This window comes from Octopus sinensis, linkage group LG6 (assembly GCF_006345805.1).
Source record: "Octopus sinensis linkage group LG6, ASM634580v1, whole genome shotgun sequence".
Lineage (NCBI taxonomy): Eukaryota > Metazoa > Mollusca > Cephalopoda > Octopoda > Octopodidae > Octopus > Octopus sinensis.
The window spans coordinates 24,016,053-24,030,955 of record NC_043002.1 but is presented as its reverse complement, the minus strand read 5'-3'; the positions used below and the strand labels follow the sequence as shown (position 1 = coordinate 24,030,955).

Here is a 14,903-nt window from a genome sequence, read left to right as displayed (position 1 = left end):
CTTGGAACAGTAAAGTACCAATCCAATGTGGTAAATAAGACAAAACTATTAGAATCAAGCAAGATGCTTTGCAGTATATGTCCAGGCTCTTTGCGCTAGCACTGATGCCAACCCAAATTGACCCAAGTCAGTAGTCTTTCCCTTGTTCAAACATAGATACAGTTGAAAGGAGAGACTGGCATGCACAAGAAAGACAAAAAAAAAAAATGTCCAGCTAGCACAGATGTGTAATCAACAATGACCAATTTAAGTCCTACAGCAATTCTGCCAATCCCCTATCCATTTAAAAATTTGTAACACACAAACACAAGTAGGAGAGGCAGAAGAGTTATAGTTGATTAGATTGATTCTTGGTAGTTATCCTTTTGATCCAAGAAGAATTTGAACTCAGAATAGAAAAGAATCTAACAATATGGCAGAAGGCATTTTATGTACTGCTCCATCATTTCTGTCCTCACAAGGATTTCAAAATGGATTTTTGCAAGATTTGAGCCCAGAATATTACTAAGCACAGTTGGTTGGTAAGTTTGCTCTAGGTTCAGCACTACTGCTTGATACGTTGGGCTGACCGTGGATTTGGGAGATGAAAACTGAAAGAAGCCTCTCACATATATGTATATCTGTGTGTATCTTTGTGTCTATCTCCCACCACCGCTCGGAACCGGTGTTGGTGTGTTTACACCTCCATAAATTAGCAGGTTGACAAGAGACCAACAGAATAAGTATCAGGATTAAGAGAGAGGGTGGGTGGGAAACTACTGGGGTAATTGAAGGTGGTGCCCCACATGGCTGTAGTCTTATGACTGAAAGAAGTAAAAGATAAATAGGCAAATTTTTGAAATCAACTACTATTACAATAAAAATCAGATACAAAGCTTAATACCACAACAGAGAGATATGATCAAATTAAATGATGTTATATTACTTTTTCTTATTTCTAAATAGTAAGCATGAGTTTCTTTTCTTTCAAATGCTCTACCCCTGATGGAAGATGATAGACATTAGGGGTGTAAGAGATGACGAACATTCAGTAAATACATATTCATCGTAATATTTAATTTTCATACCACATTCTTCAATCTATATTAAGCTAGAGGCTGAACCACAACTATATTGCCCCCACCCCATCAATCATTGTAAATAAAATCTGTGCCTACTAAGAAAAAAAAAACTATAATCTTGAAGTGCTGAAAGATTTTTAGTTCCATGCCCTGTCCTCTTGAATATGTGAGTGTGCAGACAACTAGGTGGTGGTAGCAAAAGTTTAATCTGAAGTCAACATGATCCAGCAGGCCTTTTTCCAAAGGCATTCCAATCGTGACCATCCCCTTCTTTCAGAGGTACTTAGGACTACATTATCTCATGTGTCCTTTGCTTTTCTAGAAAGGAAAAATATAAGAAAAAAAGGTAGATTGTGTGATTTGAGGGAGATTTGGTTATAGCAGACAGGCAGGCAGGAAGGCCGAGCAAATAATTCTTCAGGTTTAAGTTTTATTTCGGAGGACAATACAGAGACAGATTATACAGTAGAGACAGAGTCAGTCAGAACTTTGTCAAGTCCTAGACATGGGCAGCGAATGGTTACTTTGCAGGCATTATTAGATCCATGACAAATGATCAATAGGAAAAAAAAAAAAGTTTAAGAATAAAATAACAAACATTACACGAGAAAGTTCAGATTGCATTTGATAGTAAAACTAACACTTTCTCTCCACTATTGCTCCCAGCCTCAACTTAAAGGATTAAATTACAAAAAAAAAAAAAGAAAAAAGAAAAGAAAAAGCTGTTATATTAATATATATATATGTATGTATATATATATTACAATTTGCAAGACCAATATCTTGGCACTAAGGAAATTGTTGAATTTATTTTAATATAAAATTGGCTAATCTTGAGGTGAAGCAGGTAGAGAAAACTTTCTTGGATATTAATTCCTCCTCTAACATTTGACCGCGATTCTCTAAGCAATAAAGAATGGGGAGCAGTTGATTACAACTGAAAACAGTGAAAAATATCAGACAAGAAGAGCTGCTTCCCTTTCGCATACACACACGCACACTTCCTCCCAGCACAAATTCCTTAATTTTAGGACATCAAAAGTAACCCAGCTTTTCAGTTTGGTGGTTACCCCTCCATACACCAGGCTTACACTGCCACATTGGACAGTAACAGTGTACAAATAATATTTCATCGCTAAGCAATTTGTCTACACCTCTATAGGGTAAGTGTATCCAAAAGTTGAAAAATTAGGTGAGAATTCAGTCAGACAAAATAAAGAAACCAGCATGCTTGAATTAGAAATTACATTTCATTAACAATGCTATTCAAATAAAGGGAGATGAGAGGGAGTTTTTATTTTCATTACATGCACATAAATTAACAGTGGCAACTGATAGGGAGGTGTCAGAAACAGATGAAATTAATAAGCTAACAAAGCAAAACAAATAATACTAAAATCATGTAAGGTTGAATGAGAGTGGCACCAACTATATTTTGGTGCCAGAGACAACACAGATAGACATGCACAGAAATACCGACAAGATCAGAGTTTATGAAATGTAGGAAACCAGAAAGAAGGAGAAAGTATACAGTTTTTGTATCACAAAATAATAAAACCAGCGAAGTAAACTTATTTCTGGTTGGAGAATGAATTCAAAGATAGTGGCCAAAGGTCATTTCACCAGCCTTTTCTTGCATGAAAATTCAACATGCAAGGCAGTAGTTATTGTGAACACAGTTGATAAATAGAACCCTATTAGACAGAATGTGCATGTATGCGTGTGTATGCTCATGTATAAAGACCTAGATTCATTGTCTTAATGAGAAAAAGGTTTTCTGAAGTTGTATCAATTCAACAATATTTAATTATTGCTAAGTAATAAAAAATATAACAATTAACAGCTCTGCCTTGACAGACAAAAAATCCCCAGCAAAACCACTACCATCAACCCACTAAGTAAATAAAAACAGATAAGTGATTCAGTGCCACAGAATCCCAGCCAAATTACTACGGCTAGAAAATCAAATTATTCAAATAGTGACAATTTTTTTGGTTTTTTACTAAATAGATTTTTAAATCATTGCATATGTTTTAAAAATAAATAAATAAAAATGAAAAATATATATATATGTATATATAACTCTGACGAGTCCTTCCATTATAAAAAGCAATTTGCTTGAAAAGAGGCAGTATATTTACCAGATGAGGTATATGGAGTGGAAAAGAAAATTGGAAAATCATGATAATAATGTGAATGTTTTAATGTTGAAAAACAAAATTGATTCTCTCTCTCTCTTTATATATGATATATATGATATATATATATATATATATATATATACACACACACATATATATACACATACACGCACATACAGACAGATACCATACACATGTGCATACCTAGGGATGTATACCTAGTATTGGAGGACTGACATAAATTAGCAAGCAAGACCTCATAAATACAGTTAATAGATAAAAATCAAGAAAATAAGAGTAAATAAATAAGTGGCAGTGGTAGTGGTGATGTCGATGGTACAAATAAACAGGAGAAGCCATACGAAAGAGAGAGAGAAAGAGGAAGCCAAAAGAAAGCAATGAAGAAGAGAAATGAAAAACAGCTTCATAATTAAGAGACACAAAGAGATGTTAAGGTATAAAAATTTAATTCAATCAGCCAGCCACACACACACATACACACGGGAGGTCTTACCAGCAAAAATTGATTGATACAGCCTAACCCTCATGAGACCTTACTACTACTATCACCACCACCACCACCAACAACTGGTCAGTCAGAAAGCACAATTCCAGCACAAAAAACAAAGAAACAATGCAGCTGGCTACTGGACTATATTATCAACCCAATGTGATATATAAACAATGTAACTTTACTTCAATGCTGAGGATGTCAAGTCAAAAAAAGCATCCATGAATGCAGAGCAAAGAGCAGGTTTAGGCATACTGGGGGGAAGGAGGAAGAATAAAATAATTTTCCAATACTTTTAAAACTTTTTTTTTTATTTTAGTTGTAGGTGTAATTAATAAGTAGCTTTCAAAATTTTATTTTTCACTTAAATTTTTGACACTGCCACCGGTGACCAAGGGAAGGGCAAGACAAAATAATAATAATAATAACAATAATAAAAAATTTCAATGTGAAATTTCTGACTGATTTGAGAACAATTTTCTACAGAGGACTATCAGAAACCAATAAAATATCAAGACTTGTATGTATCAAAGAAAGTTTTCTTTTTCAATTTTCCCCCCCATTTTTCCCACATTCAAAATTGTATTTTTTCCACTTTTCTTAACAAATACTAATTGTTATTTTTTAATTTTAAAGTTTTATTGAAAAGGATAGAGGGGAAAAGTGTGACATTATCACTGGCTGAAAGACAGAGCTGGTTTGGTCCACATTTAGCCAGAATAGAAATGATTGACAAACTTTTTTTTTTCTCTTTTAATTATTTAATTAGAAAGAAAGAAACTTAAAAGAGAGCTAAGTTAGCTTAGTGAAAGACAATGAAATGGAAGGGAGTGAGGAGACAAAATTGAACAGATTCTAAAGAGAGAGAGATGAGAAACAACTAAACAAATCAGAGAAGAATAAGAGAATACACTGTTTTTTCACTATGTGTATGTGTGCATATGTGTGTGTGTGTGTGCATGCACTAGCATGCATGTCTCTTCCACTCATAATATGGTCATGACTGGCCTTTGGTAGCGCTATGAAATAATGGACATGGTTTGGTTGGTCACTTTTATACAGATAACATATCAATACAGAACAATGTACAAGAGAAAAATGATAATAGTCATGGCCAGAGAGAGTGACAAGAAGACCAATATTATTATATTATTATTATTATTATATTATTCTTATTATATTATCATTATTATTATTATTCTGTTTCATGTGCAAATAGATTCAACTAAATGGGTTGCTGTTTATGACACTTCCTCTGTCTCACCTTCTGGTTGCCCCTCAGCTTTATGTTCACAATCTGAAAAAGAGAATGAAATGATTAGCAGTTTAGTCAAATTTACTCTACCGTACAAGGTTGCTGTTTGGTCATTGTTATTACCATTAGCTTTCAACTAGCAATTTCCAGTTGCTTGTCCATTTCAAAACCCTTTTTGTACCTATTACAGTTAAGTTTTTATTTCTGCAGCTTCAATACAATAATATCAACAACCCTCCTACTAACAGCCATGGTACCAGTGTCTAACCGGATTCACTAGAAATAGTAACAGCAAAATTTACCTTAATTATATTCTATATTTCAAATGAAAGGACACAGATGTAGTAATAGACATATAAAGATGAGAGAAATGTATTTGGTCATTCTATTAAACAGTTATTTTAGCCAAGACTCAATTGTGACAATAGTTAACTAAATATTTGCCTTACACCAGGAGTTACCAAACTTCAAGAAACATGAACACTTTGTTTTATTATATACAAACTCAGAGAATATTATATCTAATTTTCTAAGAGAAAATATTTCATGCAGAATTCTCAAAAATTTCACATTTTTCTATATTATATTAAAAGGTCATTAGAGTAAACATTCTTATGCTTTTACCAATCTGGACTCGCTCACAGAAGACATTTGAAAATTATTAAGCTTGTTTGTCAATGAAACAGAAAATTTGAAGACACTTCCAGAACTTATCATCATTGTTTCTGTCATCACAACTATTTTTCTATGCTAGCATGGGTTGGATACATGGTTTTTAAGTGCAGTGACATTAGTTCCTACAGTCATGCTTGTGCATATCAAAGTTGAAAATCTTAAATGCATTGAGTGGAGAGAAAAAAGGGAAATAAAATTAACATTCCTCGGTAGTATAGTGGTAAGTATGCCTGCCTGTCACAAGGGATATTGGGGCTTGAATTTAGGCGCAGATATGGTTGTGTTGTAAGAAGCTTGCCTCCCAACCACATGTTTCTAGGTTCAGTCCCACTGCATGGCAACTTGGGCAAGCATCTTCAATATAGCCTAGGGCCAACCAAAGCCTTGTGAGTGGATTTAGTAGATGGAAATTGAAAGAAGCTTGTAATATACATATGTATATATATATATAGTGTGTGTGTTTGCTCCCCACCACATGGTTGAGAAGCAAACATCTTAACTGCACAGCTATGCCTACACCTGTGTGTGTAGCAATTACCCAATGCAACAACAGGAATCTCAGTAACAAAAAGAAACCATCCTCTCAAGGAAAAGAAAAATAGAAATGGCAAAGCAAAAAGATGAAGAAAATGATTATATCCTAACTCATAATCACCTATGCTTTTCTTGAGCATCAAAATGTCACATTTATCTTTAAGTACCACTTCAAAATCTAAGAGGCATAAAACTTAATTTCAGATTTCATTTAGCATGCCAAAAAGCAATTTTAAGGATTCCCATCATCTTTGATGGAAGGCTGCCACTCTATTTAGCATTTCAAACATCTTGTTTTAAAAAACATTTGTACCAGATGATATACTACTTCATTTCTTCAAATGTCTATATATTACAAATTACAACCAATTTAGTACCAATTTTGAGAAAAAACATTACAAACTAGAAAAACTTATGTACTCACATTTAGTCTAACAGATCTATAATTATATATATAACGGACATTAAACGATGATTAGAATGACAGGCCTTAAACTACAAGTATTATACGTGCACTTTTTTTTCTATTTTTGATGTAAGATTTTATTCTAATTACTCCCAGTTTTTAATAGTTGGGCTCTATGAAAATCTAAACTTTGTTAAAAAAAAAAAAGAGAAAAATCTTTCTGTACATCAGAAATATTAGCTATAAAAGAGTTATAAATTAGAGAAAGATTTTAAAATTTACCTTCAGCCTGCATATCTGATGTCCAGAGAGTAAGGTTGTCTCTCAGTAGCTGCATTATAAGGGTGGAATCTTTGTAGCTCTCTTCACTCAGCGTATCCAGCTCAGCAATTGCTTCATCAAATGCACACTTGGCCAATCGACAAGCACGGTCAGGTGTATTGAAGATCTCATAATAGAAGACAGAGAAATTGAGTGCCAAGCCTAATCGTATCGGGTGGGTGGGAGGTAGGTCCTTTAAGGCATATTCACTTGCCGCCTTGTAGGCAAGTAAACTATTGTCAGCAGCGTCCTTCCTCTCCTCCCCAGTGGCAAATTCTGCCAAGTAGCGATGGTAATCACCTTTCCTAAAACAGATAAAATTTTCAAAGTTGAAACAGCATAAAATGTACAAGATGCTGTGGAGAATTAAAAATATTTTTCTAATTAACTAGTTTTTTTCTTTGTTATATCAAAACAGAATGGAATGTGTCTCATGTACTAGAGTAGATTTAATCGTTGCCTCTATTTGATAACATAGCTATGTTAATAGTCATATGGGTCCACACATAGACTATGCAATATTTCATGTTAAAATGCCCACAATAAAGCAGAAAACTGAAGCATATCAATAAAAAGAAGGAAAAAAAATCACAGAAACAGTGAAAATAGATTTAATATTGGTTTCAAATTTGGACACAAGGCCAGCAACTGGCGGAGGAGTGAAGTCAATCAGATTGACCCTAGTGCTCAACGGTACTTTATTGACCCTGAAAGGCATAATCGACCTAGGTAGATTTTGAATTCATAATGTAAAAACAGAGGGCAAAATGCCTTCAACCTGCTTAATGATTCTGCCAATTCACTGCCTTAAATTTAGATTTAATATTGAGAAGTAATTTCCTTACTATTTACCGCAAGTTTACTAAGTTGTTTAAGTTAAAGAAGTGTGTACATGCATGTGTGTGTATCAAGAAACCTAAATATGACATACTTACATTTTGTAATAAAACACTCTAGATTCTCCAGTTGAAGCATTAGTTAAAAGTTTCTTATCCAAAACAGCTAAAACATCATTGCAAATATCTTGAAGTTCACCTTCAATCTGAAATGAACCAATTACAACAAGCAATTGTTAAACAGAGATTAACATTACTATTTTGGTGTCAACATTGGGATTGCACTGTTTTACAGCATTTCAGATGTGTTTCACTAACCAATAATAACCACAAGGTTTCAATTTTGAGAGCAGTGTAGAGTTGATTATATTAACCCAAACAACTGACTGGCGCTTTATTTTATCAACAGCCCCAGAGCAATGATATGAAAAGTCAACTCTAGCTGAACTAGTTGAATTCTGAGTATGAAGCGTAGTGTATGATTAAATATGATCAATATTAACGATTCAGCCAACTTCAATAAGCAAGTGATGATGAAACAACTATTCACCAATTAAATATCTCACTGTTATCTTAGAGATATTTAATCAATATAGCTGTAAACTAAGTAAGATTTGCGGAACAATGCAATAGAAACACAATTTAATAGATAAAATATCAATAACATTTTCTTAATAAATCAGATCAGTCACATTTCAGTGATTTTTAAGAAATGTTAATCTTTATGAATTAGTCAAGATAAGCATCCAGTGTACAAATGAACATGATTTGAAACTTTATAGCTGAATTTGAAAACTGAATTTGTTTAAAACAAAAATTAAGAGTGGTAATTTTTTAAAATAATTATCTCCCTAAATATATTCAATATAAAGTTTTAAAAAAAGTTTACAAGTAGATTACAGAGGCTACTAAATACAGTTTAATGCTTTTAGTAAATTTTATAGTCAACATTAATATAAATCAACAGATAAAATGTTATTTGGATTTAATTTGAACAAAGGCAGACATGGTCTGAAAATGTTTTTATTTTTAAGAATCTTTTCCCTCACATGTCTGTTTGAAGTAAATTCTTTGGAATAAGTAAATTTGTTTTATTTTTTTGTTAGTGGTGACAGAAGCTTGAGTGAATATAAAAATTCTGATTACCATTGTGTAAATATGAGAAAGCAGTTTGAATAGAAGAGATCAAGAAGGCACAGTACAGACATTAATACATGCTCAAGAAAGAATTTATTCAATTTCAATATAACACTTGTTTTCCATACTGGTATGGGTTGGACTTGATTATTTTAGAGAAGTTCCAATCAATTCAGCATATGGTCATAGAAATGGAGTAAAGAGTGACAGGAATCATATTAGAACTAGTGTAAGCTTTTCTATATCTTTCACAAAACCCCTCCACCCCAAACATTTTGTGATAATCACATGACACTATGGACTATCTTTGGGGGGACGGGACTATTAATAATTTAGGAAATTTGCTTAAGTCACATTCATTTTTCACCTGCTTTTTCTAAGTTTGCAGATTCAAGAGGACACTGTCAAATTATTACCTGGACCCTACTGCAATAAAATAGTAAGCCACAAGAGTATCTCAAAATTACTCAGGTACATTAGCTGGTTAGTAAAGTGATATAGTCAAAACAATTTAGTCAGCTTACCTTTTCTCTGTAGGCTCTAATCAAATTTACTCGCTGTTCACTGCCTTTAGCTTCTTCCTTTTGCTCTAGACTGCTGACAATTCTCCAGGAGGCTCGACGAGCACCTATCACATTTTTATATGCAACTGATAAAAGGTTTCTTTCCTCCACAGATAATTCAATCCCCTGGTCGGCCACCTCTTTCATGCTTTCCACCATTTCTGAAAAAAAAAAAAAAAAAATTAAAATTTTAAATTGTACACAGCTTTTATATACCAAATGTCAGATTTAATGACATACTGCCACTATTTCCATTGCAATTAATTACTGCCAAATTTTATATTTATACCCAGTTATGTACACTCTCGAAAGCATTAAGTGTGCATGCAAGGACATCACATCACATTAGACACAAAGCTACATATTTATGTAAGATTTGCTTTACCATATAACATTGGAGCTGTGATGCATACCTATACTTTTCCGAAAGTCATTACAAAGTTGATTGAAGCAGTTCCATAAGAGAACTATTATATTGATCATTAAGAAACATTAAGCTTCGTAAATTGTAAAAATTAAACGAAGCTTCGTTTAGTTTAATTAAATCATTATCAAAAATATGAATCTTTTATCCATGACAAATTATTTTAAGAATGAAACAACTGCAACACATCACACTTTGCAGTAAAGTGTTTAACATACCCTCAATTTAGTAGTTACAAAAAACTTTACATCATCTCATAATGAAGATATAACTACTTTAATATAATCAGTATTACAAAGTTACTTAAAAATTAAATCACACACAGCAAATACACAAAAATGTTTAACATTCATCAGGAGGATCACATTACAAATATAAGAAAAATATTTGGCAAATATATTTTGAGAAAATACTACAAAGTATATATTTCATGATAAAAAACCAATTTATTTTTAAATATTTTACAAAAATGCAACAAGTTCATAAAATGAAGCAAACGAATGTCTCAACACAGGTCATATAATAAATGTAGTCAAGATCAATATTTAATGAAGCCATCAAGTTATAACATGAAACCTCTTCATATATTATTAGGTGACATGACTATTTACACAATCAGACAGAACAAAAAAAAAACCCAAAAAAAAACCACTCAGATAAAACTGAATTCTTTCCCTTAATGTTTCATGTTTTAAATGAGACTTAGAATACATAAAATTTCACAATTAATTTAGTACTTCAGAAATAATTTCACATAAAAAAGAAAAGTTGAGCAGAAAAATAAATACCAACTATTTAAGTTACAAGCTGACCTAATCAGCCTATTCTATATATTTACAGAAGCCTGTCAAAAATAGGGCCAAATTAACCATGATTCATAGGTAAATTCCATCAAGCTAAACATTATGCAGTCTCTGACATGGCTGTGCCAGCCTACTTTTTTCTAAGTTCAAATTCCAAATAAAAATGCTAGTGTTTTTTTTTTTAATTCAAAACATCGATGCTTAATTAAAAGTTAGAGCAGGTTGTAAAATTTTATAATTATGGAAGTGAAACTACACTTCAAGGTCAACCCTTCATGGTAATATGTTGAGAATAATTAACATAAAACTATATTTTGTAGAATGTAAGATTATTTTTCAAGAGAAAATTTAAACTAATATTAATTTATAGCACGAGCAAACAAGACATGATCAATTTAACAAAGCAACTTAAGAATTCTTTATAACCGAAGCTGGAATGCAATTTTTTCTAAAATTCTAAGCACCTATATATGTAACTCAGATTCCACAAATTTATATTTTATTCAAGACTCCCAATGAAAGAAAACCACACACACGCATTCTATATAAAACAAGGTATTTGTTATATTCAAGGCAGAAATATATGTTCTTGTTCTAATTCACAGCAACATAAATTAAGCTTTATCATGTTTTAAATTTAGATGGCCAAACATAATTCAATATCTACAAAATGATTTGTTTTCTTCTCTCAGTTTAACATATAACCACATTGTCTCTCAAAGCAGTCTCTATAATACCAACAATGGAACGTCTGAGTAAAAGCTAAGCTATAATGTGTATGTTAACTAAACAGTTAGATGTTGAACATGATCAGAGAAATGTTAATTCTATCTCCTCTTATTACTCTCTAAATAAACTCATATATGCAAAAGCTGAATCACGATAAAAAGCAACCCCCACCATAGCTGTGTGTCTATAATTTAATGACATAACTAAATACTATAGTTAGTCCACAACTTCGATCATGTCATAATGAGTGATTTAATAAAAGAATTTTTTTAAACCTTGCCAGTAAGATTAATTAAATACTATAAACCAAAAGATAATGAACGAACTCCATATAAATTGTACACTTCATGGTTGGTTACCCGTACAATCGAGTTTAATCTTAAAATTTCTCTTCAGCCAACAGAACCAAGTGAAATACTTATCTTAAGAACATGAGTAATCATATAGCAAATTTCCCAAGACGCCTAATATGCAAATATACCGTTTGACACTATATCAATCTCAAAAATGGTGTTATGAAGAAGAGGTTGGTTTGAGCATGGTTAATAGCTCTAGTTTCGCCCATGTTCTTTAAACAGATTCCAGTACGCTCAAACAGCAAGACAATTTATAACATTGTTCGGAATGTGCCCCCCCTCCCTCTTCACATTCCACAGTGACTTCAGTTTGCAGTAGGAAGTTGTTTCGAATAGATTATATCACCAGTCGCAGTTTAACATTAATGTATGTAGTAATATCAATAAAAATGTGAAATTAGAGGGGAGGGGGAAACAGTTACTGATTGAAATTGTCAACATAAGCAGTTGTAATAAGTTACATCTCATTTTGGCATTTCATTTAGAAATAATAAAACGGAAAAGTTATGGTTAAGTGGGAAAATCTTCCTCTTAAGATTACATTATCTTGTAAGTTTTGCTTCTTTTTTAAATTCAAAAACCTAAGCAAAGTTCCTAAGTATACCCTCAAATTAAACGATTTTTTGGTTCGTAAATCGTTAAAAAGTAACGATGAAAAAATGTCGTTAAAAGCCTTTGTTTTTGAATGTTTTTGGTGGATAGGGTTAATACCCAACGATCAAAATGTTTAAGGGGCGCCCCAACTGTCAACAAAGAGTTGGAAATGATTCGAGAGTTTTGTTTCTTTATACAGGAACTGAAGACGACTTAAAACCAACTTAATACGTGTTATAGACCTATCTTTTGGGTCTACGTCATGTAGTTAAACTAAAGCTTTTTTTTTTTATTAAATAAATTTATCAAAAAAGGTTTGGACCTAAAATGAGTTAGAACATTTATAAAAAATCTCAATTTCTCGGTAAAATAATAAACGCAACTAAAATCCAGCCGTTTACATCTACATGTCACGATTGTGATTACAAACGAAGTGACCATTTTAAAAACCATATACAGCACTTTTTCTTTTCTTTTTGCGTTTTAGATAAACGTCTCAATGAATATATTCCATCCTTTAAATTTAGGAGAAAAGTACGGAATTTATGAACTATATGCAAAACACTAAGGGAGGCGGCATTAAGTAAGAAAAAAGTATAAATTTTAAATGAATTTTATTTAAATAAGTCTTTAAGTGAATTAATAGGGGGCAAAATCCCTCAAATCAGTAAAAATGTAGCTAGAGGATTTGATGCCTTCTAGCAACGAAGGTATTTATTAGTTTACGTATCTGGAAGTGACCTCAGGAATCAATTTGGGAATATTCAGAAATTACTGAATCCATTTCCTGATCACATTTCAATAAATTTTGAAAATAAGAAAGATTTTGTAAAATAACTTGCTATTATTAATCTGGCTTTTGGAACATTACAATATGACAGTAGGTTTAAATTTATATACGAACACTTTAAAATAGATGGTTTTGTGAGTCGGGCGAGTTAGTTTTGTGAGTCGAGCGTCTCAGTTTTGAAGGAGGGAAGATGCGAAGCTGCAGGGGAGAAGAACGGTCGGCTGAATCACCCGGGAGAAATGCGAGGGTAAGTCGACCCAAACGAGATTTGAACTCAGAACGCAGTCCGACGCTCTACCGTTTCTGCCATTCCACCGCCATTTTAAATTATAATAATGATAATTGTTTTGTTACATCGTTGAAGCGCAGTGTCCATATCAGCCCATATTTTAAGGCCTCCACAGACATATTTGGTTTGAATAGATAACGCTTTTTCAAATTTAGAACAAGAGTTTGCATGTTTTCCAAGAGAGAGATTGAATAATTAAATCTTGACAAGCTTCTCGAGTGGACCTTGTAAAGAAAATAAGTATTGCCCACATGATTAGCTAGTTTTACAGCAGAAGCAAGAAACTGTCATAGAGAAGAGACTAAATAAAACTACTACTACTGTTTCTTTCCACTCCAGCCAGCCATTTTTTTTCTCTCGAAGGTTCAGGAGGAAGAGAGAGACACAAAGATTGTGAAACGATGTTTCAGCAGTGCCGAGAACAGTTTCCATCCTAAAGACATATTTCTTCTGTAATTAGAACCCGCCTACATTGCTATTGTGTGACGCGAGGGAGAAGTGATGGGGAAAAAATAGGAGATATAATGTATAAGATATGAAAACGAATTCTACATTTTATCAGTGTTATCGTGGTCGTTACGACCCCCTCTCTTGCCTAAGATGTTGAGAGTAATAATGTGGCGGTGATATATCAATGATTCCACTGACAATAGTCAAACTGCTACTAGTTGCAGCAGTGTAATAGTAGCTGCACCACTAGTAGCTACTGTACCAAACCGTGAAGAGAGCAGGTACATTAACACACATTTAATATAATATTAACGCAGATATAGGACTTCAGAGCGACTTGTATAGCAACTATTTTATACGGGAGATTGTCATTAAATAGAGCTTGTAATTTTAAGAAAAATAATGAAGGTTTAGTTATATTGAAGTGATCACATCAATTTCAACACCAGCTTTTTTCCTCCCTTTTTCTTACTATCAACTTAACAAGTCGTGTTGACTACATTTAGATTAAAATAACAAAGACAATGAAACATTTAGTTTACTTTTTTTTTTATTATTTGCTCGAATTCCACAGCACAATAATAATTGTTTCTGGGTAGAAGACGTGCAATCTGGGGGAAGGTTAGTTGATTACATCTACCCCAGTTCTTGACTGGAAACATCTAGGTCAGTGGTTCCCAACCTGGGTTCCGCAGTGGTAGAACTAAATTTAAAATTTCAATACACACCGATACAAAATACATAAGGATGATGATGATAAGTATATTACAAGGAGTCCGTGGGAAAACTCATTTTAATTAAAAGGGTCGGGAACCACTGGTCTAGGTCAATACTACTACTGCTATCTATGTTAGGTCACATATAGCAGCAGAAAGAGGTGGGGTAGCTGACTTACTTAAACTGATCCTCAGTACACGATTGATGCTTATTTTAACAAACCCAGCAGAGTTTGATCACAATGGAGTGTGGGGGTGTCATAGAAAAAGCTAAAGACCATTAAACAATTACTTCAAAATTGTTTTTTTTTT

General features: G+C 32.9%; 1 protein-coding gene across 1 annotated transcript in view; it reads right to left on the bottom strand.

Moving 5' to 3' along the window:
• Nucleotides 1–1,471: 1,471 nt before the first annotated feature.
• Nucleotides 1,472–14,903, bottom strand: part of LOC115213049 (14-3-3 protein epsilon) — an 18,661-nt gene continuing 5,229 nt past the window's right edge. Inside the window, exons 2-5 of the mRNA XM_029781954.2 lie at nucleotides 9,402–9,601; nucleotides 7,840–7,946; nucleotides 6,866–7,209; nucleotides 1,472–5,010 (exon numbers count right to left, since the gene is read on the bottom strand). Of these exons, the coding sequence (XP_029637814.1) occupies nucleotides 4,955–5,010; nucleotides 6,866–7,209; nucleotides 7,840–7,946; nucleotides 9,402–9,601 (707 nt within the window). The 3' untranslated portion in view covers nucleotides 1,472–4,954. The remainder of the gene's footprint in view (nucleotides 5,011–6,865; nucleotides 7,210–7,839; nucleotides 7,947–9,401; nucleotides 9,602–14,903) is intronic.